This window comes from Saccopteryx bilineata, chromosome 9 (genome assembly GCF_036850765.1).
Source record: "Saccopteryx bilineata isolate mSacBil1 chromosome 9, mSacBil1_pri_phased_curated, whole genome shotgun sequence".
Taxonomy (NCBI): domain Eukaryota; kingdom Metazoa; phylum Chordata; class Mammalia; order Chiroptera; family Emballonuridae; genus Saccopteryx; species Saccopteryx bilineata.
Genome location: NC_089498.1, coordinates 36,806,387 through 36,833,915, shown reverse-complemented (window position 1 = coordinate 36,833,915; position 27,529 = coordinate 36,806,387). Strand labels below are relative to the sequence as shown.

The following is a 27,529-nucleotide window of genomic DNA, read 5'->3' as shown; positions in this document are numbered from 1 at the left end:
ATGAAAAATGGAATTTGTAAGTACAAAACCTATATTAAGCAAAAACTTGACAAGATCTTTTAAATGGCAAGGAATGAGTATCACTCCTGTGTAATTATCTGAAGGGTTTATTCATTGCTGGCCTTTTAGTACGTATTGATGTTTAATTACCCAAGCCCCTAAGGTATTAAAGAACTCCACCTTTCTAGTTTTTACTTCTTTATTAACAATAATTTATTAAAGATAATACCTATAGATATAAAGGTACCACTTTAAACATATTTTCAGAAAGTACTAAAAATGTGATAGCCTCTAGAAATAATGACTAAAGTATTAATAGAATCTTATGATTATGGTTATTGGGGGAACTTGCATCTGACCTACAACATGATCTTTGATAATATTCTTGGGGAATCTTGTGCTAGGCAGAAATTTTTGAAAACTTACTTAAACCTTATTTCAGTGGGTAGCAATACAGATAAAATTCTAGAGTTTTCTTTGTTGGGGGCCTTTGTTTTTACTCTTTTTTTTTTAACTAATCTAGTGACCAACCCACTAAAAATAATCAATTTTAAACTCTGGTCTATTAAGTATATGATTTAAATTTATACTAAGGATTTGAATTGGTAGAAATAAAACTAGACCTTTTTTTTTTTTTTAGGATCTAGGTTATTTTGAAATCCCCAAAGGATAGGGTAGTTGCTTATCTTTTGGTTACGTTTTAGGTCGTTCAAGCCCTCAGTTAGATCCTTTGAGAAAAAGCCCTACCATGGAACAAGCAGTACAGACCGCCTCGGCCCACTTACCTGCTCCAGCACCTGTTGGGAGAAGGAGCCCTGTATCAACCAGGCCTTTACCATCTACCAGCCAAAAAGCAATAGAAAATCAAGAGCACAGGCGAGGTAGAACTTTAGCTGTTTACTAATTCCTTAATTGACTCATCGACATTTTCCATTCACCTTATTTCATTAAAAAGATATGCTTTATATGAATGATCCTAGAAAGTTTAAACTGAACTTGATAGAATGTTCATTCTTTCAATTTGGCTCAAAGTAGTGATGGTGGTGGGGATATAGATTTTGGGGGGTTTGCTTTGGGATTTTTTTTCCTCATTTCTAACTTTATAGAAGTTATTGTGTCCTGAATTAATTTTCTACTTTGTATGTCTTTTATAGCTGAAGTACACAAAGTTTCAAGACCAGAAAATGAGCAACTCAGAAATGATAGCAAGAGACAAATAGGTAAGTTACTTGGATCTGAAAACTATATTTTGTTTCGTAGTAGAAAGAACATTTGGAATTTGTGATGAATAATTACTATACAAAATGAATGGCAGGGGTTGGTGGCTATAAAGGGCACAGGTGTGTTTCATTGTGGTAACTAGTTTTTTTCTCGTTTTCTTGGTGGTAGTTGTGTGGATCTGTATGTGTGGCAAAATGTCATAGAACTATACATAAAGACTACCAAAAACTGAGTACATGCAAAAGCTGTTGACATCTGAATGAGATCTGTAATGTAATTAATTAAATTGTGCCACTTTCAATTTCCTGCTTTTGCTAATACGCAATAGTTTATTAAAATGAGAATGAGAATGACACGTAGGACCACTCAGTACTATTTTTTTGTTTGTTTGTTTGTTTAAATATTATAAAATAAAAGTATTTAAAACACCATTACATTTCTGGAATAAACCCCATCACATGCTAGGCAATTGTCTTTTTTTTTTTTTTGTATTTTTTCTGAAGTTGGAAACAGGGAGGCAGTCAGACAGACTCCCACATGCGCCCGACCGGGATTCACCCGGCATGCCCACAAGGGGGCGATGCTCTACCCATCTGGGGCGTTTCTCTGTTGTGACCAAAGCCATTCTAAGGCAGAGGCCATGGAGCCATCCTCAGCGCCCAGGCCAACTTTGCTCCAGTGGAGCCTCAGCTGCGGGAGGGGAAGAGAGAAACAGAGAGGAAGGAGAGGGGGAGGGGTGGAGAAGCAGATGGGCGCTTCTCCTGTGTGTCCTGGCTGGGAATTGAACCCGGGACTCCTGCTCGCCAGGCCAACGCTCTACCACTGAGCCAACCAGCCAGGACCTAGGCAATTGTCTTAATATGTCTTGAATGTTATCTGCTGGTAGGATTTATACACTTATATTTACATTGTTGCCTAGCTTCCTCTTTTGTACTATCTTTTGTATTCTTTTTTTCATGTTTTTGTGTCAGTTGCATGTTAGAATTATAAAATTGTTTTTATTGTTTTCTATGTTTTATTGGGTTTTTTTGTTTGTTTTGGGGGATTTTTTTTGTATTTTTCCAAAGCTGGAAACGGGGAGAGACAGTCAGACAGACTCCCGCATGCGCCCAACCGGGATCCACCCAGCACGCCCACCAGGGGGCGATGCTCTGCCCCTCCGGGGCGTCACTCTGTCGCGACCAGAGCCACTCTAGCACCTGGGGCAGAGGCCAAGGAGCCATCCCCAGCGTCCGGGCCATCTTTGCTCCAATGGAGCCTCGGCTGCGGGAGGGGAAGAGAGAGACAGAGAGGAAGGAGAGGGGGAGGGGTGGAGAAGCAGATGGGCGCCTCTCCTGTGTGTCCTGGCTGGGAATTGAACCCGGGACTCCTGCTCGCCAGGCCAACGCTCTACCACTGAGCCAACCAGCCAGGACCTAGGCAATTGTCTTAATATGTCTTGAATGTTATCTGCTGGTAGGATTTATACACTTATATTTACATTGTTGCCTAGCTTCCTCTTTTGTGTACTATCTTTTGTATTCTTTTTTTCATGTTTTTGTATCAGTTGCATGTTAGAATTATAAAATTGTTTTTATTGTTTTCTATGTTTTATTGGGTTTTTTTGTTTGTTTTGGGGGATTTTTTTTGTATTTTTCCAAAGCTGGAAACGGGGAGAGACAGTCAGACAGACTCCCGCATGCGCCCAACCGGGATCCACCCAGCACGCCCACCAGGGGGCGATGCTCTGCCCCTCCGGGGCGTCAGTCTGTCGCGACCAGAGCCACTCTAGCACCTGGGGCAGAGGCCAAGGAGCCATCCCCAGCGCCCGGGCTATCTTTGCTCCAATGGAGCCTCGGCTGCGGGAGGGGAAGAGAGAGACAGAGAGGAAGGAGAGGGGGAGGGGTGGAGAAGCAGATGGGCGCCTCTCCTGTGTGCCCTGGCCGGGAATCGAACCCGGGACCTCTGCACGCCAGGCCAACGCTCTACCACTGAGCCAACCAGCCAGGGCCTATATTTTATTGTTTTAAGAATCAAATTATCTGTACTTTAAAAGGTTGACATTTTCTAATTAATATTTATTAAGCCCTGAGCCATTTTTTGAAGTAATTTCTTTCATGGTTATTGATTTAATAAGATTGTATACTTCATCTGTTTTGTAATCTGTTTTATCCCAAATTAATCCATTTTATTAATATTTCCTAAATTATTAGTAGAGAATAAATTATAATTTAAAACTCTTCCAAATTAAAAAATTAAGGCAATATGTTATCTCCTTACTTAGATAAGACTTGGAAATTGACCTTTCCTTTAATTTTATAAAGTTAAATATATTTAAAATATATAAATACTTTATTTTTCCTATACATTTTTATATGCATTTTTGTATGTGCTCTATGCCGTAAAATGAGAGTTTCTGGTTTGGTTTAGTGTATTTTACTTTCTTATTTAATTTGAAAAAGAAAAATCTCTCCCTCAGAATAAAATAATTACTATACTTTCATCATTTAGAAACTATATAAAATAACAAAAGTATCTTTCACTTCTCTTCAAAATTCATCCCCAGAGGCTCATTAACAGAACAGTGGATATTCTTTTAGGTTTTTTTTCTTATAATTTTACGGGTATATACTTAAACTTTTTTTTTTTAATTGATTTCATCAAGAGAGGAAGGGCGGGGGTGGAGGGTAGAGACAGGAACATTGAGCTGTCTCTGTATGTGCCCTGAGTGGGTATTGAACCGGCAACTTCTATGCTTCGGGATGATGCCAACTGAAATATCAGGCCAAGGCAAAAACTTTTGTTTTTAAAGACAGAAGGATCATACTGTGCTTCCTGGCTTGTGGCCAAGACATTTTTATTTTATTTATTTTTAGCAAGAGAGAGGCAGAGGGGGACAGACAGGAAGGGAGAGAGATTAGAAGCATCAGTGTTTCGTTGAGGCACCTTAGTTGTTCATTGATTACTTTTTCATGTGTGCCTTGGCCGAGGGGAAGGGGGAGTTACAGCTGAGCTAGTGACCCCTTGCTCAGCCAGCAACTGTGTGCTCAAGCTGGTGAGCCCATGCTCAAACCAGCAACCTTAGGGTTTCGAACCTGGGTCCTCTGAGTTCCAGTTTGATACTCTATTCCAGGGGTCCCCAAACTACGGCCCCCTGAGGCCATTTATCCGGCCCCCACCGCACTTCCGGAAGGGGGGCACCTCTTTCATTGGTGGTCAGTGAGAGGAGCATAGTTCCCATTGAAATACTGGTCAGTTTGTTGATTTAATTTTACTTGTTCTTTATTTTAAATGTTATATTTGTTCCCGTTTTGTTTTTTTACTTTAAATTAAGATATGTGCAGTGTGCATAGGGATTTGTTCTTAGTTTTTTTTTATAGTCCAGCCCTCCAATGGTCTGAGGGACAGTGAACTGGCCCCCTGTGTAAAAAGTTTGGGGACCCCTGCTCTATTTATTTTGCCACCGCCTGGTCAGGCCAGCCAAGATATTTTTAATAGTAAAATTTAATATTTTAAATATACTATTATCTGGATTTAATTGTTTGCATATGCTGCTGGATGTTTTATAGTTGGTTTTCTCACACTTGGGCACTTTGCCAAACTTCAGTGAACACGAACCTATTATTCTGTGGTCAATTCTGATCTTTGTCAGTATATATTAAACATTACACGTTATTCTAATTGTTGAATTCATATTGCTTTGTGTACTGTGTGCTTCTGTTATATCAAGTACTATTCCATATTTCTGTTTGTTTTTTAACTATTACTCTTGTGTTGGATATTTGGGTTCTCAAGTTTTCACTATAATTTATGCTGCTGTGGTATTGCTTCATCATACCTTATAAATACTGTTATCATACTACATTGTAGAGAAAGACTAGATACCAGAAGACTTGAATAACAGCCACTTAGAGGGAAACAGTAAAGATGGAATAGGAAGTGGGTGAAGTGGTTTCCCTGGTCCTTCTTATCTTTTGTGTTATCTGTGATGTGGAAATGACATCTACCTTGCAGGTGGCTCTGATTCATGTTCATTTATTTTTGTTACTATAAGTCTTGGTCCCTGTGATCCTTTCTATAAAAGGCTTCCTAAATTTTAAGAACCTACACAGTGTTTGGTACTCTGTAGGTTAGGAATATAAGTAAAACATAGCCTCTGGCTTCAAGGAGTACACAGTAATTTATTACCAAAGTTGTACACTTTATCAGTTACATATATAAGTGTGGACCCCACAAATAAAAATTTCATGTGTGCTGTTTATAAATTTCATGTGTGCTATATATTAAATGTTAGTGAAACTTCATTTCTTTTTTATGTAAAATACTATACAAGTATAATGTATACAGATTAATAAGTATTGTAGACCATTTAATATAAAACCACTGTCATGGCTTCTGTCTTAAACTAGCTTATTTCTTTTCTTTATTAACATAGTTCCAGGTGCTCCTTCAGCTCCAAGGAGAGGGCGTGGGGGTCATCGAGGTGGCAGGGGAAGATTTGGTATTCGAAGAGATGGTCCTATGAAATTTGAGAAAGACTTTGACTTTGAAAGTGCAAATGCACAATTTAACAAGGAGGAAATTGACAGAGAGTTTCATAATAAACTTAAATTGAAAGGTAAATTTTTATTTTTACTTACTTTACTTCTTTGACTTATGTATCATTGATGTTTAGTACAAGTCTTGACTTTTATGGTATGTTCTTGTTTTTCAGTAGAAGATAAACTTGAGAAACAGGAGAAGCCTGTAAATGGTGAAGACAAAGGAGACTCAGGAGTTGATACTCAAAACAGTGAAGGAAATGCAGATGAAGAAGACCCACTTGGACCTAATTGCTATTATGACAAAACTAAATCCTTCTTTGATAACATTTCTTGTGATGATAATAGGTACAGTCTTTTAAGCTGCTCTTAAGCTTTGGGGACATTAAAGTGTGAAAATGATCTTTTATAAATTCACAAAGTTTAATGAATACTTAAACTATCTAATAACGATACTTTTTTGTGTGTGTGTGTATTTTTCTGAAGCAGGAAACAGGGATAGACAGTCAGACTCCCGCATGCGCCCGACCGGGATCAACCCGGCACGCCCACCAAGGGGCGACGCTCTGCCCCTCCAGGGCGTAGCTCTGTTGCGACCAGAGCCACTCTAGCGCCTGGGACAGAGGCCAAGGAGCCATCCACAGCGCCCGGGCCATCTTTACTCCAATGGAGCCTCGCTGCAGGAGGGGAAGAGAGAGACAGAGAGGAAGGAGAGGGGGAGGGGTGGAGAAGCAGATGGGCACTTCTCCTGTGTGCCCTGGCCGGGAATCAAACCCGGGACTTCTGCCAGGCTGACGCTCTACCGCTGAGCCAACCAGCCAGGGCCTAACTATACTTTTTTAATGTTTTATTTTGCTTAAAAAAATTGTATTAAAATTAAAATTAGTAGTTAGAACAGAAGCATTCATTTAACATCTAAGTATGGCCTTTTACTTTACCCCTCAAAGCCAGGGCCAAAGTACTAATGTTATTTGAACTTTGATAATACAATAAAACTGCCACATTTCAGTAAAAATTGATCCAGAAAATTGTCAAATTAATTAAAGGAGCTAGTATAACAAACAAGAGTTCCAGGGTTGCCGCTGCCCAATCCACATTGTCCTTCTCCTGGCTTCAGATTAGTGCCACCTGGTGGCAGTTTTCTGCTTCAGTTAAACATGAATGGGGATGATTGATTCTGAGCCTTGTGATTGGGCTCTAGGATAGCAGCAGCAGCAGCAGTAGTTCAGACATTTGCTTCAGGTATCAGATTCACAGATTTTCCAGAATCATACTGGGAATTCAGGAACCTGCCATTCTGCTGCTCTTAGATTCCTGAGACAGAGTTTCCTGTCCTGGCTTTGCCTTCTCTCCCTCTGGGGCTGAGAGGGGGGGTGGAGTTAATTGCCAATCCCATTATATCTGAATTGCCATTATATTGGTGCTGTTATTGTTTTATCAACTGTATGCTAGAATCTAATACCAGTCATATTTCTACATGAAATTTAATAGAATATTATAAGAACATATTGCTATGGATGGCTTGTGATTGACTTAGATAAGGTACTTATTCTTATTTGATCTTTAGGAATTACTTTGCCTTAATTTGGAAATTAGTACTACATAGTTTTGCTTGAAAATGTTCTTTAAAACCTGATATACACTAAAGATTTATCCTTACAATAGAGAACGGAGACCAACCTGGGCTGAAGAAAGAAGATTAAATGCTGAAACATTTGGAATCCCACTTCGTCCAAACCGTGGCCGTGGGGGGTACAGAGGCAGAGGAGGTCTTGGTTTTCGTGGTGGTCGAGGACGTGGTGGTGGCAGAGGTGGTACCTTCACTACCCCTCGCGGATTTCGTGGTGGATTCAGAGGAGGTCGTGGGGGCAGGGAGTTTGCAGATTTTGAATATAGAGTAAGTATTATATGCTGCTCTAAAACTGCATACCAAATAGCATGCATGTTAATGAAACTCAAAATGTTTTTTACTTTTATCTATTTTGGGTGAATATTTTTAGGGCATTTGTATAACTTTCATTTTCACCTGATTAGCATATTTTATCATTTTAAGGAGCAGTAATTTCTTTTGCAATGTCTGTTTTGTCTTTTTATTATAGAACTTTGATTTTAGACTTTACAGATTAGTAAAAATTTCCCCCATCAAAGCTACTAGAGACTGACTTAAGATTATTACTTTTTATTTTTATTCTTTTAAATTTTTTTGTTATTGAAAGCACAGGGGGAATCACTGAAAACATTATCCAAAGAAGGGTTATATCGTACCATCTTTATGTCAGATTACAAAATGTGCTTTAATACCAAGAGTCTAGGAAAGACATACTTCACAATGGAAGACAACCTATATGTTTAATAGCATTTATATAGTATTTTGCATGAACTAGGCATTGTTCTAAACGTTTTTCTCATATTAACTCACTTAAACCTCACAGTAACTCTGTGATGTATGTTCTCTTTTTAATCCCCAGTTTACAAGTGAGAAAATGGGTATAGAGATGTTAAATACCTTCTCCAAGGTCAGCTAGTAAGTGATGATCCTGGGTCTTGAACCTAGTCAGTTTGTTCCTGAGCCAGTGCTCTTTAGTTTTGTGGAAAACTCAACTACATTTTCATTGGTTTTCTTATTTTGCCCATGGTCTTGAAAATCTCATGATAAATTGACATTTGGGAACTGCTGCTAGAAATTGTGTAACTCTGTGTAGAATGTTCATATGTGTTATTTATTTAAAGGTTCTGTAAATTAAACCAGTGTCGCTATCCTAGTTTATTGGTTTTGAGGGATAGTGGAAAGGAAGGTATTTAATCACAGAAAGGATCAAAATCCCCTCGGAAAGAGGTCTACTAGGAATTAGAAAGGGCAGCTGGGAACAAAAGACCTGCTGACAGGAATTTCATTGTCCAGTATTTAAAACTGACCATTGTTGAGATCCTTTTTAAAGTTTCAGTGTTAGTGGCTTTTAGGTCTGGTCTGTTAATTTTGATGCCTTTGATATTGTCTCTCACAAATTAGCTTCATCATTAAGTCAGTCTTTCCAGCCCTGGTGGCCTAATGGAGCTGCAGCACTTCTAACTTGAAAAATTGCCATTCCAGCTGGGAGACTGTATCTGTAGGAACTAGAAAATGTCTTTTTTGCTTGTCACTGTTGCTGCTCTTGCCAGTGACATTTTGCTTACAGAATTGAGTAGCCTTTTCACAAATGTTTTTCCTTAACGTCTCTGCAGTATTTGACACTGATGATCACCCACCCAACTTGAAATCTTTCTCTAGTTTTTGTTTGCTCGTTTGTTTGTTTTTAAATGACACTTGTTTCTCAACACAGCCTATAAGGTGCTTCATGACCTTCCTGCTTCTCCAGGTTAGCCGTCTAGTGCTGTCTCTAGTCCTTGCCAGTGGGACTCCCCTTTTCTTCATTCACTCTGCCACAGATATATGAGCCTTCTTGCTCTTGTTAAGGGACAAGCTTATTCCTATCAGGACCTTTTTATTTATTTCTTCTGCTGAAACATTAGTTTTCCCTTTGCAAGCATTTATGTTCATGTTTGCACTCTTGCATATGCTCAGACATGCCTGAGTACGTTCGCTCTCCCTCTCTTCTCTCCTCTCCCTCTCACTTTCCCTTCCCACTTCCCTTTGTGAGCTTGTCATGGATAGCTTCTAGTTAGGACTGTGTATGCTTCCACCTGCATTGCTCTGTCTTCACCTGCTTTGTGTCTGTGGTCAGCTTAAACTTAACCTTTCTCAGAATGACCTCATCATCATCTTGCCTTTCCATCTTCTCAGCTTTGCCTCTTCCTGATGCTTGATTGGCTAGTGATACACCATTCTTTTTGTCTTAAGAAGAACTTAAGACAACTCCTTGTTGAAAGCTAAATTATTGAATCAGCTTGGTTTGAGAATTTTAAAAATTGTCGCCAGTGACTCAGTTAAGTCATTAAACCTTTCAGGCCCTCAATTTTGACATTTGTGGAAGGAGAGTTGCAGTCTTATCTCAGGTATATATACCTTATAAAGATCATTGAAGTCTCAGTTGGAAAGCCTGTGGGAGGTCTGACCTCCTGGCCAAACTGTATACCTCCTCTGTAGTATCCCTGCAGGACCCAGGACCTTAGTCTTCCTGAGAGCATCATTCCACTCCAGGGATGCTCTAATTATTTGGATTTCACATACATATGGTTTCATTAACAATCTTTTCCTATACCCTCAAGCTATTAGTTTAACTCTGCCCTTGTAAACACACAGAATAAACATACTCTTCATCATTTTTAGATATTTGAAAAAATAGCTGTCCTTTTGTATAAGACTGGACTGTTACTTCACTTTTCTCTAAACTTCGAGTAACCACTCTGTGCATGATATATGTGTTTATTAACGCAAACATTTTTTTGAAGCTGTGTCTTACTGTTCAGTCATTTTGAGCCTTTAGTTAAAACCCCTGTCACATTTAAGGTGGGGCAAATGTAGATTTACAGATGTTTATATGGAAAATAATACAATAATTGCCTGACCTGTGATGGTGCAATGGATAAAGGGTTGACCTGGAATGCTGAGGTCACCAATTAAAACCCTGGGCTTGCCTGGTTAAGGCACGTATGAGAAGCAATTATTACGAGTTTATGCTTCCCGCTCCTCCACCCTCTTTCTCCTCTCTCTAAAATCCATAAATAAAATATTTGGGAAAAAAATACAATAATTAATAAACAATATAAGAATAAACTGTTTCATGTACTCACAACTCTAAACCTATTTTTGCCCCTCCCTAATATTGCAGAATGAGAATGTATTGTAGAGGTTGTCTGTGTGAGTCTATCTGTACTAGTGTATCCCTGACAATATCTGTTAGAGTGTTTCAAGGGGTGACAGATTCACTGGACCCTGTAGTATTGCCCTCTTGGTGGTTAAAAGGTTCTAATGTGACATTGCTCTGCCTCTTCTTCTTTGTATTTTAACGAAGCTGGAAACGGGGAGACAGACAGACTCCCGCATGCGCCCGACTGGGATCCACCCGGCATGCCCACCAGGGAGCGATGCTCTGCCCACCAGGGGGCGATGCTGTGCCCCTCTGGGGCGTAGCTCTGTTGCGACCAGAGCCACTCTAGCGCCTGGGGCAGAGGCCAAGGAGCCATTCCTAGCGCCCGGGCCATCTTTGCTCCAATGGAGCCTCGCTGTGGGAGGGGAAGAGAGAGACAGAGAGGAAGGAGAGGGGGAGGGGTGGAGAAGCAGATGGGCGCTTCTCCTGTGTGCCCTGGCCGGGAATCGAACCCGGGACTTCTGCACGCCAGGCCGACGCTCTACCACTGAGCCAACCGGCCAGGGCTGCCTCTTCTTATTGTGAGGGTCCCACTTGACATACCAGCCCCATTTTTGATTCCCTTTAACTTATCTGATTCAAGCAAGTTTACTCATGGTCATCTCTTATACACACTGTGCTTGATTCCAACTCTGACCTCATTCATTGACCAGATATACTGGCTTCCTCATATATGCCAAGCACTGTGCTAGACATTGGTGGTAAGCAAAACAGACTCATTCTTGGCCTTCTTGGTGTTTTTAGTGCAGTGGGAAATCAGAGACAGCTAAAAGTCAGGGGGTCCCTTTGATTTACCCTTCACAGTCTTGCCCAAGATAGAAGTTTCTATCTTTGGAAACTTCTCTTCCTTCCTCCACTGATTTCTACCTTTTATCACCTCCTGTAGTATCTGCTTTCATCAGCATACATTTTAAATACATTCATGTTCCCTATGTTATATTGTTTTGTTCTGTTTCAGCAGCTTAGATGGGAGCCTCTTGGCATTAGTAAATATGTATTCTTTTTCCACCAAAACACCTTGCTCAGCATGGAGCCATAATGGGCTTGAAATAAATGCTTATTAGCATATGTTAATTTAGGAGTACACTACTTTAGCTTCAGGTATGCCAAAGGTCCATCAGTGTGGCTAGCCCATGATTGTCCATTCCAAAGTGAAATGACCCTTCTGTCTGCCATGTGAACCCTGGCCTTCTCAGCATCCTGTGCCTTCTAAATCATATCATCTAGCACCTTTAAAGATAGAAATAGTGAGTGATCACTATTAAATAAAGGAGATTTACCTGCAGGGATTAAACTCATTTCTCAAACACATAATACTTCTCAGAGGTGTATGTCAGTGCATTTGCAGCAGCCTTCATGTACTGGTTAGTTTTGTTCTTTGTACTGTATTGGCATGAGTCATTACATTTTTAGGGTAAGCATAAGCAAGTCTGATTGTTGAATAAGAACATAGCTTTGCTAGGATTATCGATTTTTAGGACTCTAGAAATACTAGCCACATTAGAACCTCTCTCCCACTCCATCCCAATACATAGTTAGGAAACCAAGGACTCAGAGATGTTAACTCTTAATAAAAATGCAAGCTAATATATAACCCAAAATACACTTCCTTTGACTTTCAGGCCAATTTTCCTTAAGTATGTTAGAAACATAAACTTGTAGTGGGTTTGGTCCTTCGGTACTTTCTTTTTCTTTCTTTTGTTGTGGGAGGCGGGGAGAAATCGGGCCAGGGATAATAAGAGGGCAGCCAGCTTCTATTTTATATACTGCTGCTAAGAGGTTAAACCACCAAGATGGATGAGACAGAGTGCTTCCCATTTGAGTATGTGTTTATTCAGAGAGTGACCAGAGACAATGAGGTGTCCCAAAGGACTCAGTATGATTTTTCTCCCTTTACCCTTTCTCCTCTCCATTCCTCTACCTCTGTCTCTCCCTCTTTCCCTCTCTCCTTTTTCTTGCTTTTGTATTGTTTTGTTTTCTTCTAGAAAACCACAGTTTTTGAACTCTAATAGGTCTAGATTAATCAAATAACTTTCTGAAAAGTTAAAAAAGCAATTGTAGCATGTGGAGGTTGGCTTTAGTGGGGGGTGGCAGGATCATCTTCAGCTTAATTCTATCTACACCAGCTTACACCATGCCATATGTATTCCATTTTAGTAACATTGTACAAATGGTTTGGTGCAGTCTGCACAGATAAAATTAAGTCTTTAACATAGGAAATGTGTATCTCTAACAGCCAGGATGAGAATCAGCAATAAAAACCAGGTATGTGCCTGACCTGGCAGTGGCACAGTAGATAGACCATCAAACTGGGATGCGGAAGGACCCAGGTTCGAGACCCCGAGGTCGCCAGCTTGAGTGCGGGCTCATCTGGTTTGAGTGAGGCTCACCAGCTTGGACCCTAGGTCGCTGGCTCCAGCAAGGGGTTGCTCGGTCTCCTGAAGGCCCGCAGTCAAGGCACATATGAGAAAGCAATCAATGAACAACTAAGGTGTTGCAACGCGCAATGAAAAACTAATGATTGATACTTCTCATCTCTCTCCGTTCCTGTCTGTCTGTCCCTATCTATCCCTCTCTCTGACTCACTCTCTGTCTCTGTAAAAAAAAAAATAAATAAATAAATAAAATTTATTTTTTTAAAAATTATTACAAAAAAAAAAGCCAGGTATGTGGTGGCAGCTTGTCCTGAAGAAAGTAGAAGCCCCTGGCTCTGATACTGTGTGTGTACGTGCCTTCAGTTAAGAATTTGTCTCCCTGGAAAGCTAAAGGTTCTTTGAGATTTTCACTGCTTTTTCCCTAGTGACTTTTTAAAATTTCCCATTGAAGTTTCTGATTTTCAGAACTTATTTCAAATTTAAAAGTTATCCTTTAAAATGAATTTCTAAATGCAGTTAACAAAGAATGCGCTCCTGCTGGGTGTGGAGGTTATAAAAAGTGTTTCCTGGAAATCAGTGGTGTAGATTTGTAGGATATATTTAAAGTTAATGGAAAATATACTTAAGCAAATTGGAAATTATCAATAATTTGAAACGGGCTAATTTTCTTTTCCTTTTTTAGAAAGACAACAAAGTTGCTGCGTAGTCTACAAACAAGTCTTTGAAAATAGGTGAATTTTAGCTCTTCGTGGTCCTGAGAATTGGTTTCAGTCTTTACCAAGAATGAAGAAATGAATTTGCTGTATATTTGTCACCAGCACTGGGTTTTTGTTTGTTTGTTTGTTTGTTTGATTTTCTGCTTAATTTCGAAGATACAATGCAGTTTTATTGGGTGGGGGGAGGGCGGCTCATCTTTAAAAATGAGCATTAAATATATTTGAAATAGCAGAAGGTTAAGTACTTTCTTATGTATAGTTAAACTAAAACAATACTTCAGTGGGACTTATAAGTATTTTTTCATCACTGAAAGGATTTTTCTTATCACTAAATTGTATTTGGCAATCATTTCAGGTTGCCTGCAGATAGGGCCGTGATACTGTGTTTCGAGCCACAGAAGGTTGTGTGTGTGTGTGTGCGCGCGTGCACGCGCGCGTATGTGTGTATGTGTGTGTGTATCTTTCGCCCTTTCTTTTATGGAAATTCTGTAATATCCCTTTTGGAGTAGCTTATTTTGTCAATTAGGGTGCTGGATGGTAGAAAATTTTGTCAGTCAACTATGTACACATAGTAACTATGTACACACTGTTTCTTAGGCAGAGGTAACTTTTTTATATAGTTGTAAAATTCCATTATATCCCATTGCCAAAGAAACATTAAGAACTTTGTATAGCTGTATAAAAAGCAACTAATTTTTTAAAGAATAAACATTTTAAAGTCAGCAAACATACTGTGTCCTTGCAGAAGTTGATGTGCTGAGAAGCAGAGCTATGGGTGGATCTTCTTTTCATAGCTTTCCAGGCTTAAATTTTATTTTGAATTTCTGCTTTTTTAATGTTTGAAACAAATGAAGATTTGATACATTCTTTCATTGTCTAAAAAGGATAAATTACTCATGCTCATGTAAGAACTTCACTTTATAATAAATGGTGTATCACAGGATTTGTCCAAATAATAGATATTTTTAGTATATGAAGGTAAATAATCATAAATAAAAATGTACCTAGCTGTATTTTTAAATAAGTAAATCCCCCTCCCCTCTTTTTTTTAAACAATAAAACTAGGCATCAATTAACGTGTTCTTCCTGATAATGCCTGGGATTCTGTAATAAGAGGTTGACTCATTCCATTATATTTCAAGAGGATTCAGAGTGTTAGAAATTATTTTGGCAACCTGTGAGATATCATAACACAGTCCTTGGGCCTGTGATCCACAAGTGACTCAGTATAGAGTTTATTGCTAACTATAAATTACTAGCAAATCTTTTTGATATTTTAAGCTTTAGTGGGGTGGGAATCTGGCCAATTTTATGTTCTTATGAAGATCATGAAATAAAGGGATCCAAAGATTTAAATATTTTTATCTCTTGATTTTATTAACTTTCTCCTTAAAGTATTCAGTAATGATAAAGATGTGGAAAACTGTACCATAGGAGAATCGGGATATTTAAAGATGGTTAAAATTTTTAATTTTAGATATTTGGTATAGCTCTACAAGAAAATGTTTTGTAATTGGTTTCATTAGTAAGTTTCAGCACTTGGCAGCCATAATTTTTAGATAATATTGCTTAATGCTATTTGTTTACATGTTGACAGCAATTTAGAGGGCCCACAAATCATGCTGTTGAACACATTTCTGAGGCATTCTGATCATCAAAGCAAGTGCTATGGCAATACCTGTAGACTGTTTGAGATGTTGTGGGCTGATTTCAAGACAAAAAACTGTAAATACCAGTTCTACATGCTCTAAAGTATGAATTCATGCATTTTCCAAGCCCTCTGGGTCACTGACTAGAGCATTTGGTGCCCCAATAATAACTGGCAGCATGGCATACCTGCAGTGCACCTTACAGAATTAAAGCAAGGTTTTTATTCTGCGACAGAATAAAACTCTTCAATAAAAAATGTTTGTCAAAGTTCTTTCTCTTGAAACAGTAATATTCACTTATCATATATAATGAAAGGCATATTAATGTCAGAGGGGCATTATGGTCATGTTTATATTCCCTAATATAACTAAAATAATTTCTCTTTTTCTGTGATTTATTTATTGTTGTAGGCATTTAGGTAACGGTAGGAGCCCCTGGCTCCCACTCTAGAATGGAGAACACACCTGTGACATGCAGAGACAGGCAAGTGGGGAACAGGCTAGAATGCGCCTCTGTGGGCAGGCAGGTGCAAAGGAGAAGAGAGGGAAGGGCTGACTCTAAATTCACCTATTGGATAAACTTCCACTATCCAAAAACAGAGCTTAATGTGAGGGTTAAGGAGAAAGGTTAGGAATGTAAATCCAGCTCAATGGCTCCTAATTAGGGCTGAACTGACATCCTGGGAGCTTTTAGGAATGTGCATGGATGTGTTTTTGCTAAATGGGATTTGCTCAGAGCAGGCTATTAGCTCTCCCAAGATTCAGACACAGGGACAGCTTCTTGAGAGAGGTATCCCCCTGCCTGACCTGTGGTGGCGCAGTGGATAGAGCATCAACCTGGAATGATGAGGTCATGGGTTTGAAACCTTGGGCTTGCCTGGTCAAGGCACATACGAGAAGCAACCAATGAACAACTAAAGTGAAGCAAATATTCTTGCCTCCCCCATAGAATCAATCAATAAAATTCATTTATATTTTAAGTAAGAGGAGGGGAGATAGTGAGACAGACTCCTGCATGCACCCCCACATGGGGCTGATGCTTGAATCAACCAAGCTATCTTCAGCGCCTGCAGCTGATGCTTGGACCAATCAAGCCACTGACTGCAAGAGGGAAAGAGAGAAAAGGGGGAGAGGGAGGGGAAGACAAGCAAATGGTCATGTCTCCTGTGTGCTCTAATGGAATTGAACCAGGGACGTCCACACACCGGGCCAACACTCTATCCACTGAGCTAACCGGCCAGGGCCAGTAAATAAAACCTAGAAAAAAGAAAGCTCCGGCTGGATAGCTCAGTTGGTTAGAGCATCATCCTGAAGCACAGAGATTGCCGGTTCGATCCTCGGTCAGGGCACATTACAGGAACAGACCGATGTTCCTGTCTCTCTCTTTCTTTTCCTCCATAATCAATAAATAAAATTTTAAAGATTAAAAGTATATATCTTATTTATAAAAAAAAAAGTATATGTCTTGCCCTGGCCAGTTGGCTCAGTGGTAGAGCATCGGCCTGGCATGCAGAAGTCCCAGGTTCAATTCCCGACCAGGACACACAGGAGAAGCGCCCATCTGCTTCTCCACCTCTCCCCCTCTCCTTCTTCTCTGTCTCTCTCTTCCCCTCCATCTCTCTCTTCCCCTCCCACAGCCAAGGCTCCATTGGAGCAAAGTTGGCCCGGGTGCTGAGGATGGCTCCGTGGCCTCTGCCTCAGGCGCTAGAATGGCTCTGGTTGCAGCAGAGCATCACCCCCTGGTGGGCGTGCTGGGTGGATCCCGGTCAGGCGCATGCGGGAGTTTGTCTGACTGCCTCCCCGTTTCCAACTTCAGAAAAATACAAAAAATAAAAAAAGTATATGTCTTTAAAAAGAAAGAAGGAAAGTATGTATCTCCTGAGTAGGAGTTGATCAAGTAAGAGTAGTGTGGGAGGGTATAGCTTTGAGCAGCAGAGCCTTGCAGAGGCCATCAGCTGCCAATCAGCCAGTGTATACTAGGAAGCTAAAGAAGCAGATCCCAGTTGCTGCTCTTGTAATCCTAGCCTTCTGAGGAGGAGCGCTACAAAGGTTCATATCCTGTTTTTCAGAGCCACTGTTAGTAAAAGCAAGTTTGTGGGTTTGAGACATTTATAAATCTGGCTTCAAACACATGTGGTAAGACTGTGAGTCTAATGTGGTTTCTGTTCTCGGTGATGGCGCAGAGCTGCGAGCCAGTGGTATGGGTGTCCTTTAAATTCCAGCAGTCTTCATATTTAATGAAGTTGGCTGACTGATAAAAATGTTCTCAGGTTTAGCTCATAAACATATCAAAATAGACCTGAATCTGATTCCAGCTCATAACGAATGTTGGTTTTAAGGGAATGCTTTAAAGTGCACTGATGTCCAATGTTGTGGTTTATAAAGAAACAAAGCACCTCTGTGAGGCCAAAGCATATTTCAGTTCAATAATGAGACTTTCTTGAGTGACTCATACTTTAGGTGCACAGAAACGACAGAACAGCCAGCAAAGAGCTCATGGCCCAGAAAGTCTTGCCTTTACTCCAGACTTGAAGAGCAGTCTGGGAGTGGAAGGGGGAGAGAGCAAAGAATGCCAGTATTGGGGTGTGAGAAGCCAGGGCTCAGGCAAGATTGTAATGATTATAAATGGTTTGCAGTCATTCCAGTACAGAGGACAGAACCGTGTTTACTAGGTGTCTGGAGTGTGCTTCTGTAACCGTAGTACTCACGTAATCCTGATAATCCTTGGGTGTTAGCCTCATACAGGATTGTTGATGAGAATGCAAATCCCAACATTGCAATTCAGGGTTTTGCTTGTCCTGAAATTGTTCTGTAAACTTTTTTATGGATTGGTTGGGTGATGGTCATCTCTTGCTCCTTTATCCCAATGTTTAATAGCATTTTTTTTGTCCTAAATGGGACAAAGTGGGTGTGGAGTCTTAGAGGTTGCAGTTTGCAAAATGCAATTAGGTATAGTTTTGTTTTTGTAAAAGTAATACATTGTAAAAAGAATATGGGAAGTGTTGAAGATGGTTTTTAAAAATAAGTAAAAGGAAAGAAAGAAATCATCTACAATTCTACCACACAGAACTAAATAGCCGTTGTTAGTGCTATTTGAGTGTATTTTCTGCCTAGCATTGTTCTGTACAGACATGTGCTTTTCAACAAAAATGAATTCATGATAAATATACTGTTGTGAAATATGTACTCTTTTTTTTACATATATTCAGTGTAACTTTTTAATTATATGCACACAGGAAAGCACACATATTGTAATTACCTATATAACAAGCACCTAAATTAGGAATCAGAATATTAACAGTGCCCACACACATAGAGTCCCCCTCCAGTAGCTCCCTACATCTGTAACACAGGAGGACCAGACCCAGAAAATCAGTGTGGTGTTGTTGCAGGATCCCAAAGAAACCATAAGGAGGACCATATGGAGTGGACATCGCCTTTATTATTTACGTATGAGGCATCACCAGTGGTGACAAATCAGTGAAAGCTCTGCTCCCCATTGAGGTGGGCTGCAGTTTTTATAGATAAGCCCTGGGCAATTGCTTAAGCAAAACTGTCTACAGGCAGGCAAGCAGGGATGGGGGACCATACTGCCATCCTGTGCTGTTTCTCCTTGATAAAATCTGGTGACTCAGTTTCTTTGCCCTTAGTAAAACCTCAGTTGCAGTTTTGTTAACTCTCTTCCATAGCTCACAGCTAGGATCCATGACCACAGTGCCAGGGACTGGGGAGGGGGAAGGGCCATGGCCAGTATCAACCATATAGCATCCTCAAGGATAACTACTATCCTGACTTCTAACAGCAGAGAAAAAGCATTTGCTTGTTTTTTTGTTCTTTATATAAATGTAACTACATAGTACATACTTTTGGGGGACTTAGCTTTTTTGCTCAACATTTGTGTTTATGGGAATCAACCATATCGTTGCATTTGATTGTAGACTGTTCATTTATATTACAGTGTAATATTCCATTGTGTTAATAGACCACAATTAAGCCATTCTGATGATGCCACATTTGGGTAATTTCTATCTTTTGGCTTTTAAAATAATGCTGGCAGTGTGGTCTCCTCAGCAAGAGAAGCCAAAGGTAGAGTAGATTAGAGGAATGTTGGTTTACACTTGCAGAATGTGGTGACATGTAGACGTGCCCAGCTGTAGTGCCACTCCACACCAGTATGCTCAGCAGCAATTTGTTGTCATAAAGTACCAGGAAACCCTGATGAACTATCAATGTGGACATAAATATATGTGTATAATAAAGCAAATTCAGGATTAATCCTCTATGTGCCTAACCTTTGACCCCTAAGGACACTGCTCCCATTATCACCTTTACCAGTGGTGGCACTGGAGTATTTCTTTCCCTACAAACCTAAGTTCAGGATGTGGGCTTGGTGTCCTTGCTCCCTTCCCTCTCCAGGTAAAACCTCAGTTACTCTTTTGAAGCTCATGTGATCCTCTCTCCTGATTTGATCATCTAATGACCTTATTTTACCACCCATCATCTTGAAAAACCTGATACCTGCCTTCCTCTTCCTTTATACTTCTTTCCTTCCAGATGACTTCAGCTTCTGTAGTTTACCCATCTGTGTTTTGAGTTCCCAAGATAACCATACTCATGGCTATGAATTTTTTAGTTCATTTATTGATTTTAGAGAGAGAAGTAGGGAGAGATAGAGACAGAAACATCAATCTGTTCCTGTATGTTCCCTGACCAGGGATTGAACCCACAACCTGTGCATCTTGGGACAGTTCTCTAACCAACTGAGCTATCCAGCCAGGGCCAGGGCTATGACTTAGCAAAAAGGTACAAAGCAAAGTAAGCAAAGGAAAAAGATGAGTGGGTCAAGTCCGGGAGAAACCAGACTTAAACTTTCAGAGGGTACTTTAAAAGAAGTTACACAGGAAATACAGTTTAGGCACAGTGAGCCACTCTTACCAGTTCTGGAAATGGTAGAAACCCTCCAGAAATACAAATTTCCAGATGTCAGCCAGGGGCCAAACTTGTAAGCAGGCCTTATAAAGGACAGCAGTCAGGTCTGCTATGTTAACTCTTCTGGTCCCATCCTGGTTCTTATTCCTTGTCCTGCTACCTTTTCACCTCCTCCCACCAGCTGGATACACCTGGACCTTGTCCATCAACTTCAACTGCATCACCTCTGATTGATGGATTTAGGTACCCCACACGTTGATCTTCCAACTGGCTTGCTCAAGAAATAACTTGTAGCCTGACCAGATGGTGGTGCTGTTACTAGAGTGTCAACCTAGGATGCTAAGGATCCAGGTTTAAAACCCCAAGGTCGCCGGCTTGAGCACAGGCTCACCACCTTGAGCGCAGGGTCGCTGGCTTGACTGTGGGATCATCAACATGACCCCATGGTCACTGGCTTGAGCCCAAGGTCGCTGGCTCAGCTGGAGCACCCCGGTCAAAGCATGGATGAGAAGTGATCAATGAGCAACTAAAGTATTACACAACTACGACTTGATGCTTCTCATCTCCTTTCCTATCTCTGTTTAAAAAGGAAGGGAGGGAGGGAGGGAGGGGAAAGAAAGAGAGAGAGAGAGAGAGAGAGAGAAAGAAAGAAAGAAAGAAAGAAAGAGAAAGAAAGAAAGAAAGAAAAGAAAAAAGAAAAGAAAAGAAAAAAGAAAAGAAAAGAAAAAAGAAAAGAAAAGAAAAGAAAGAGCCTGACCTGTGGTGGCGCAGTGGATAAAGCAAGCGTCGACCTGGAAATGCTGAGGTCGCTGGTTTGAAACCCTGGGCTTGCCTGGTCAAGGCACATATGGGAGTTGATGCTTCCAGCTCCTCCCTTCTCTCTCTCTCCTCTCTAAAATGAATAAATAAATTTAAAAAAAATTTTAAAAAAAAAGAAAGAAAAGAAAGACAAAGGAAGGGAGAGAGAGAGAGAAAAGAGGAAGGAAGGAAGGAAGGAAGGAAGGAAGGAAGGAAGGAAGGAAGGAAGGAAGGAAGGAAGGAAAAGGAAGGAAAAGGAAAGGAAAGGAAAGGAAAAAAAAAGAAAGTACTTTTTTAAAATGTAACTTTCTCCTTTGGATTCATTAGCTCTCTTTCTTTTGCTTCATCACCACCATCTCCAACCAACCTAGACTTCTATCTTGCAAGTACCTTCAGCTCCCTTGCACTCTTGAGCTTCTTGTGCTCCTGCCTAGAGGAACTTCAACCCTGAAAGCATCCACCCATCTACATTGTCAGTATTCACCCCAAGGGCTGAGTCCAAAGGAAGAGAATCACCAATAAGTAAATTAGTACTGCTGTAGGTCTGCTAACTGCTCTCTACTAGGCCTTGGCATTGCTATTCCCAATGAAACTTAATACTTTTCTGTAATCACTTCTCTGCAGTCGGCAAATGACCTTGACATCTATTTCAAAGAGAACTAGAGGACATTGAGTGGAAATTGCCTCAAGCACTTAACATACTCAAACCAACTTCATCTGCAACCCAGCCCTTTCCTGGTGGCCCAATAAAAATAGAGGAAAAAAATATCAAAAACTTGTGCCCCACAATACAATATGCCGATAAAGTATAGGATTGTACACCTGAAACCTATATAGTTTTATTAACCAACGTCACCCCAATTTAAAAAGAAAACAAAACATGCACAACTAAAAAAAAACTGCTTATGCTCTGGCTCCCTAACTCCCAGACTTAAAATACTGATTTACTGCTCTCTCTGCCTATGTCTTTAACTTCTTTCTTGATAATGGATCCTCTCTATTCATATTTAATTCTTAAGATGGCATACTATATAGCATACTACTATGTTAATATTTGTATAATAATTTATAATTATGTATCATGTTAAGTAATTATGTTATGAACTTCTATTTTAAGGAAATAATGCTTGAATCCTGCATCCTACCAGCTCCTACTTTGCTCGTTGACTGGATGCCTGATCTCCCTTTCACTTTTTTTTTTTTTTTTTTTTTTACAGAGAGAGAGAGAGGGATAGATAGGGACAGACAAACAGGTACGGAGAGAGATGAGAAGCATCAATCATCAGTTTTTTGTTGCAACACCTTAGTTGTTCATTGACTGCTTTCTCATATGTGCCTTGATGGGGGGTGGGGGGACTACAGCCAACCGAGTAACCCCTTACTCAAGCCAGCGACCTTGGTTCCAAGCAGGTGAACTTTGCTCAAACCGATGAGCCCGCGCTCAAGCTGGTGACCTCGGGGTCTCAAACCTGGGTCCTCCTCATCCCATTGTGACGCTCTATCCACTGTACCACCGCCTGGTCAGGCCCTTTCACTTAATGCACTTGACCTTTTGGTACGGTCACCAGGGATCTCCAGTGAGCCTTTCCTGATTTCCTCTCTTGTTTGCTATACAAAAGCATTCGTACAGTTGCCCTCCTCCTTCTTAAAATACTCTTATCGTCCTGGCTGCTATATTCATCTGGTTTTCCTCCTCCCCTCCCTAGCTGCTGTTCCTTAGTCTGTTTACCTGATTCTTCCACCACCCCATCTTGAAATAACTGTATTCCTTAGAATTCTACTTTAGCTTGTTTTTCTCCTTTTTTTTCAGCTGCATACTGTGTCTGGCATCAACCCCTATGGCCTTAACTATATGGAATTGTTTATAGTCTCTCAGATTTAATGTTCCCCAACTGAAATAATCTCCCCTCTACTTTTCTTCCAGTGTTGTTTTGGTTTTATTTTTAGATTTTATTTATTGATTCTAGTGGGGGAGAAGAGAGAGAGAGAAAGAGAGGGAAATTGAGAAAGGGGGGAGTAGCGGGAAGCATCTATTCATAGTAGTTGTTTTTGTATGTGGCTTTGCAGGGATTCGAACCGATGACCTCAGCATTCCAGGTCAACGCTTTATCCACTGCACCACCACCGGTCAGGCTCTTCCAGTGTTCTTGAGCCCAGTATGACAGCACGCCGTCTACTAACCCGAGTATGCCAGGAATTTGGAGATCATTTTTGACAGTTTCCTTCAATTCTGCACCAGCATCACACCTGTTACCAAGTTTTGTCAGTTCTTCCTAAACATACCAAATTTTTTTATTTTAAATTTTTTTAACTAAAATTTTCAATTATTTTAGTAGGATTATGTGTATGTGTTTTAATTTAAATCCCTCCAAAAGGTTTATAATGAAAAGCAGCAGTCATGCTAATAATTTTATTTCTTCCTAGCTCTGGTATTCTGTTTTTAGTTTTTTCTGGTTTACTGTGGAAAGGGGAAACAGTTTGTTCAACAAATATTTGAGCCTTGTCTGAGAAAGAGGTGTAGTTCCAACTGCAGGGTAAGCAGCAGTGAAAGAAAAACCCAGCCCTTATTAGAGCTCGTATTTGAGACAAAATAAGTGAGGAAAATATGTAGTACAGTATGTTAAAATGAAGGTGCATCAAGTGCTTGGAGAAGAAGCCTGGAAGAGGGGTGGGAACAAGAGTGTATGGACTGCTGCTTCCCATTTAAAATAGGTGAAGGAAGCAGACATTTGAAAAATAATTCAAAAAAGTGATTGGAGCCTGACCAGGCGGTGGCGCAGTGGATAGAGCATCGGACTGGGATGCTGAGGACCCAGGTTTGAGACCCCAAGGTCACCAGCTTGAGCGCGGGCTCATCTGGTTTGAGCCAAAAGCTCACCAGCTTGGACCCAAGGTCTCTGGCTCAAGCGATGGGTTACTTGGTCTGCTGAAGGCCTGTGGTCAAGGCACATATGAGAAAGCAATCAATGAACAACTAAGATGTCGCAATACGCAACGAAAAACTAATGATTGATGCTTCTCATCTCTCCATTCCTGTCTGTCTGTCCCTGTCTATCCCTCACTCTGACTCTCTTTCTGTCTCTATAAAAAAAAAAAAAAAGTGATTGGATATTGTATGGCCAGAGGCCGCCGCCGTCACGGCCAGGCACATGCAGGTTCCTATTAGATTCCGGCAGACAGTAGAGAAACAGCAGAGCCAAAAACCTTTATTCTATCCTTGCAACTGGCTGGCGAGTAAACACAAACACACCAGTCACCAAAACCCACTCACATGTTCTCCAGTTCCACAACCAGGAGAATCTGTCTGGTTTTTCCTAGAATCAAAGGCCCCACTAGCCTCAGTCACCTCTTTTTCCCCATCTGCAGGCCTTCTCCCTTCTCATTTCTGTACAAACTGGCTTCTCCTTCAGCACCCAGCCATTTTGGCTGCTTCTCTCCAAAAACATGGTCTCCTACCTCTTAAAACTTTTCAGTGCAAAAACCCCTCCTCCAGCACACATTAGCATAACAAAGCCCCTTCCCAAGCAGGAAGGTGATTAGCAGTTTCACCTGACAGCATCATCATGTGGGCAGCGCCATTTTTAACAATAAAAGTGAGCAAAGTCAAATAACACAAATTTTACAAACTTATTTGCCCAACAGATATTCAAGGAAAAGAAACTGTAGCTGCAAGGATCCTGAAGCAGGAGTGGAATGAGGGAGGAGAGGGTGGTAGAGTGTGAAGTTACAGAGCAGTGGGGGTGGGGCAGCTGTACTGATTGTCATTTTGAGGTGGAAGCAATTTGTAGGGTTTTGAACAGAGAAGTGACAATCTTGACCATTTAAAAGACTGGCTGCTGTATTGAGAACAAACTACATAGTAGGGAAAGAAGCAGGGAGCCCATGTAGGAGGCCAGTGCACTAATCCAGTGTGATTCTCCCTGCTCCTTGGCGGTTGGAGCACGGGGCTTAGACTTCCAATACTGCTTTGTCTTTTGTTTTGTTTTGTTAAGATTTTATTTATTGCTCTGGCCAGATAGCTCGGTTGCTTAGAGCATCATTCCATAGCTCAGAGATTGACAGTTCAATCCCTGGTCAGAGCACATGCAGGAACAAGTCAATATTCCTGTCTATCTATCTCCCTTACTCTCTCTGAAAAATCAGTAAATGTTTAAAAATTTGATTCATTGATTTTACAGAGAGAGGAGAGGGAATAGCTGGAGCAAGAAGTATAATTGCTTCAGTTTAGTTGTTCATTGCTTGTATGAACCTTGACCGAGCACAACAAGGGTTTTGAACCGGCGACCACCGCGTTCCAGGTTGATGCTGTATCCACTGTGCCACCACAGGCCAGGTTAGACTTCCAATACTGAATCTGTTGCAGAGACGTTTGTGGAGGAGTCCTGTGGTATGAGGGCCAGTGTGATATCCTAAACAGATTGTTCCTTTGACCAAGGCTTTAATGCAGGGGTCCCCAAACTACGGCCCGCAGGCCGCATGCGGCCCCCTGAGGCCATTTATCCGACCTCCACCGCACTTCCAGAAGGGGCACCTCTTTCATTGGGGGTCAGTGAGAGGAGCATAGTTCCTATTGAAATACTAGTCAGTTTGTTGACTTAAATTTACTTGTTCTTTATTTTAAAATTGTATTTGTTCCGTTTTGTTTTTTTACTTTAAAATAAGATATGTGCAGTGTGCATAGGGATTTGTTCATAGTTATTTTTATAATCCGGACCTCCAACGGTCTGAGAAACAGTGAACTGGCCCCCTGTGTAAAAAGTTTGGGGACCCCTACTTTAATGTATACATTCGCACAGTAACAAATAAATAATAAGATACAGTCAAAAGTCTTCCTCTTACTGTCCCTCAGACTTACCCTCTCCGTGTGAAGTGAGATTTCCAATTTTTGCTAATAAAAACAGTGCTGTAATGACGAAACTTCATGAATTATTTAAAAAATAAGCTAATTTACCTATATAATAAATCCAGTAACTGGAAATTCTGGACAACAGGAGATATATCTTTGTAATTCTAATAAATATTCCTGTCTCCCCCTCAATAGCATATAGTCATTAATACTTCAACCAAGTTTTGAGGGTGCCTGTTATCCCATATTCATCAGTACGACGCTATCAAACTTTTGAAAACTTTTGCCAGTCTGATAAATGAAAAATGTTATCTCAGTAACCCACGCATTTCACTTTTGTATGAGGTTAAACATTTTTTCATAAGTTTAACTTTCCTGTGAACTGCCTATAAGTAGTGTTTGACTATTTTTCTCCTCAGATATGTCTTTTCTTTTTTCTTTTTTTAAAGAGAGGATAGAGAGAGAGAGAAAGAGAGGGAAGAAGCAGGAAGCATCAACTCGAAGTAGTTGCTTCCTGTATGTGCTTTGACCAGGCAAGTCCAGGGCTTTGAACCGGAGACCTCAGCATTCCAGGTCAACGTTTTATCTAGTGCACCATCAGAGGTCACGCTATTCCATTCTTCTTGAGCTCACCAATTTTCTAATCTAGTCTAGACAATTTTTTCTTAGACCATTATTTTCTCCACAGTTGTTTGTTTGTTTTTCTCAAAATTTCTGAATGCTCTTCTTTTTTGCTTGTATTTATTACCTTTATCATATAATAAAGATTCCCATCACCCTCAACTGTACTATTTATTTAGTCTATGAAGTCCCCTTTTTTCCTAGAGACGGCTGTCCTGTAACCTTCTGCCATCCTGATAAAATCCAAACATGTTGCTTTCAAGATCTTCAGCAAAGTTAGTACCCTGGGATTTCTCTTCATTGCTCTTTTAAGTTAGAATCACAGTCTCCTGGATGCCATATTTTCTATTCTCTTGTTTCTAGAATTCTTCCTAAGGGAACTTTCTAAGGAAAAAGAAAATTTTATATATATATATATATATAGAGAGAGAGAGAGAGAGAGAGAGAGAGAGAGAGAGCGCGCGCGCGCGCCAGGTAGTAAGGTTTCTGTCACAGCTTCATCTTTTTATTTACAACCCTTTATAAAAAATAAAAACCATTGTTAGCTCGCCCTGGCCGGTTGGCTCAGCGGTGGAGCATCGGCCTGGCGTGCAGGGGTCCTGGGTTCGATTCCTGGCCGGGGCACACAGGAGGGGCGCCCGTCTGCTTCTCCGCCCCTCTCCCCTCCTTCCTCTCTGTCTCTCTCTTCCCCTCCCGCAGCAAGGCTCCATTGGAGCAGGGTTGGCCCGGGCGCTGGGGATGGCTCCTTGGCTTCTACGTGGGGCACTGGGGTGGCTCTGGATGCGGCAGAGCTACGCCCCAGGGGGGCTGAGCGTCGTCCCCTGGTGGGCGTGCCGGGTGGCGGTCGGGCGCATGCAGGAGTCTGTCTGGCTGCCTCCCCCGTTTTCAGCTTCGGGGGGAAAAAAAAAACCATTGTTAGCTCAATTGCTGATCCTTCATCTAACGTACAATCTAAATCCAATGCCAACCTGATTTCCTTTCTTTAAAGATGATGTGGGGTTTTTTTTCCCACTCTGGAAACTTAGCACTATGTTTTGTGTTAAGAA

General features: G+C 40.7%; 1 protein-coding gene across 4 annotated transcripts in view; it reads left to right on the top strand.

The window, feature by feature from the left end:
* The window catches only part of LSM14A (LSM14A mRNA processing body assembly factor), a 47,764-nt gene extending 32,768 nt beyond the window's left edge, over positions 1-14,996 (top strand). Inside the window, exons 5-10 of one of the 4 annotated variants that reach the window (XM_066242055.1) lie at positions 705-881; positions 1,155-1,220; positions 5,636-5,818; positions 5,918-6,089; positions 7,407-7,638; positions 13,607-14,996. In XM_066242055.1, the coding sequence (XP_066098152.1) occupies positions 705-881; positions 1,155-1,220; positions 5,636-5,818; positions 5,918-6,089; positions 7,407-7,638; positions 13,607-13,630 (854 nt within the window). In that variant the 3' untranslated portion in view covers positions 13,631-14,996. Of the gene's footprint in view, positions 1-704; positions 882-1,154; positions 1,221-5,635; positions 5,819-5,914; positions 6,090-7,406; positions 7,639-13,606 lie in introns of all 4 variants that reach the window. The other 3 variants (XM_066242054.1, XM_066242058.1, XM_066242057.1) reach the window with 3 other exon arrangements.
* Positions 14,997-27,529: the final 12,533 nt, after the last annotated feature.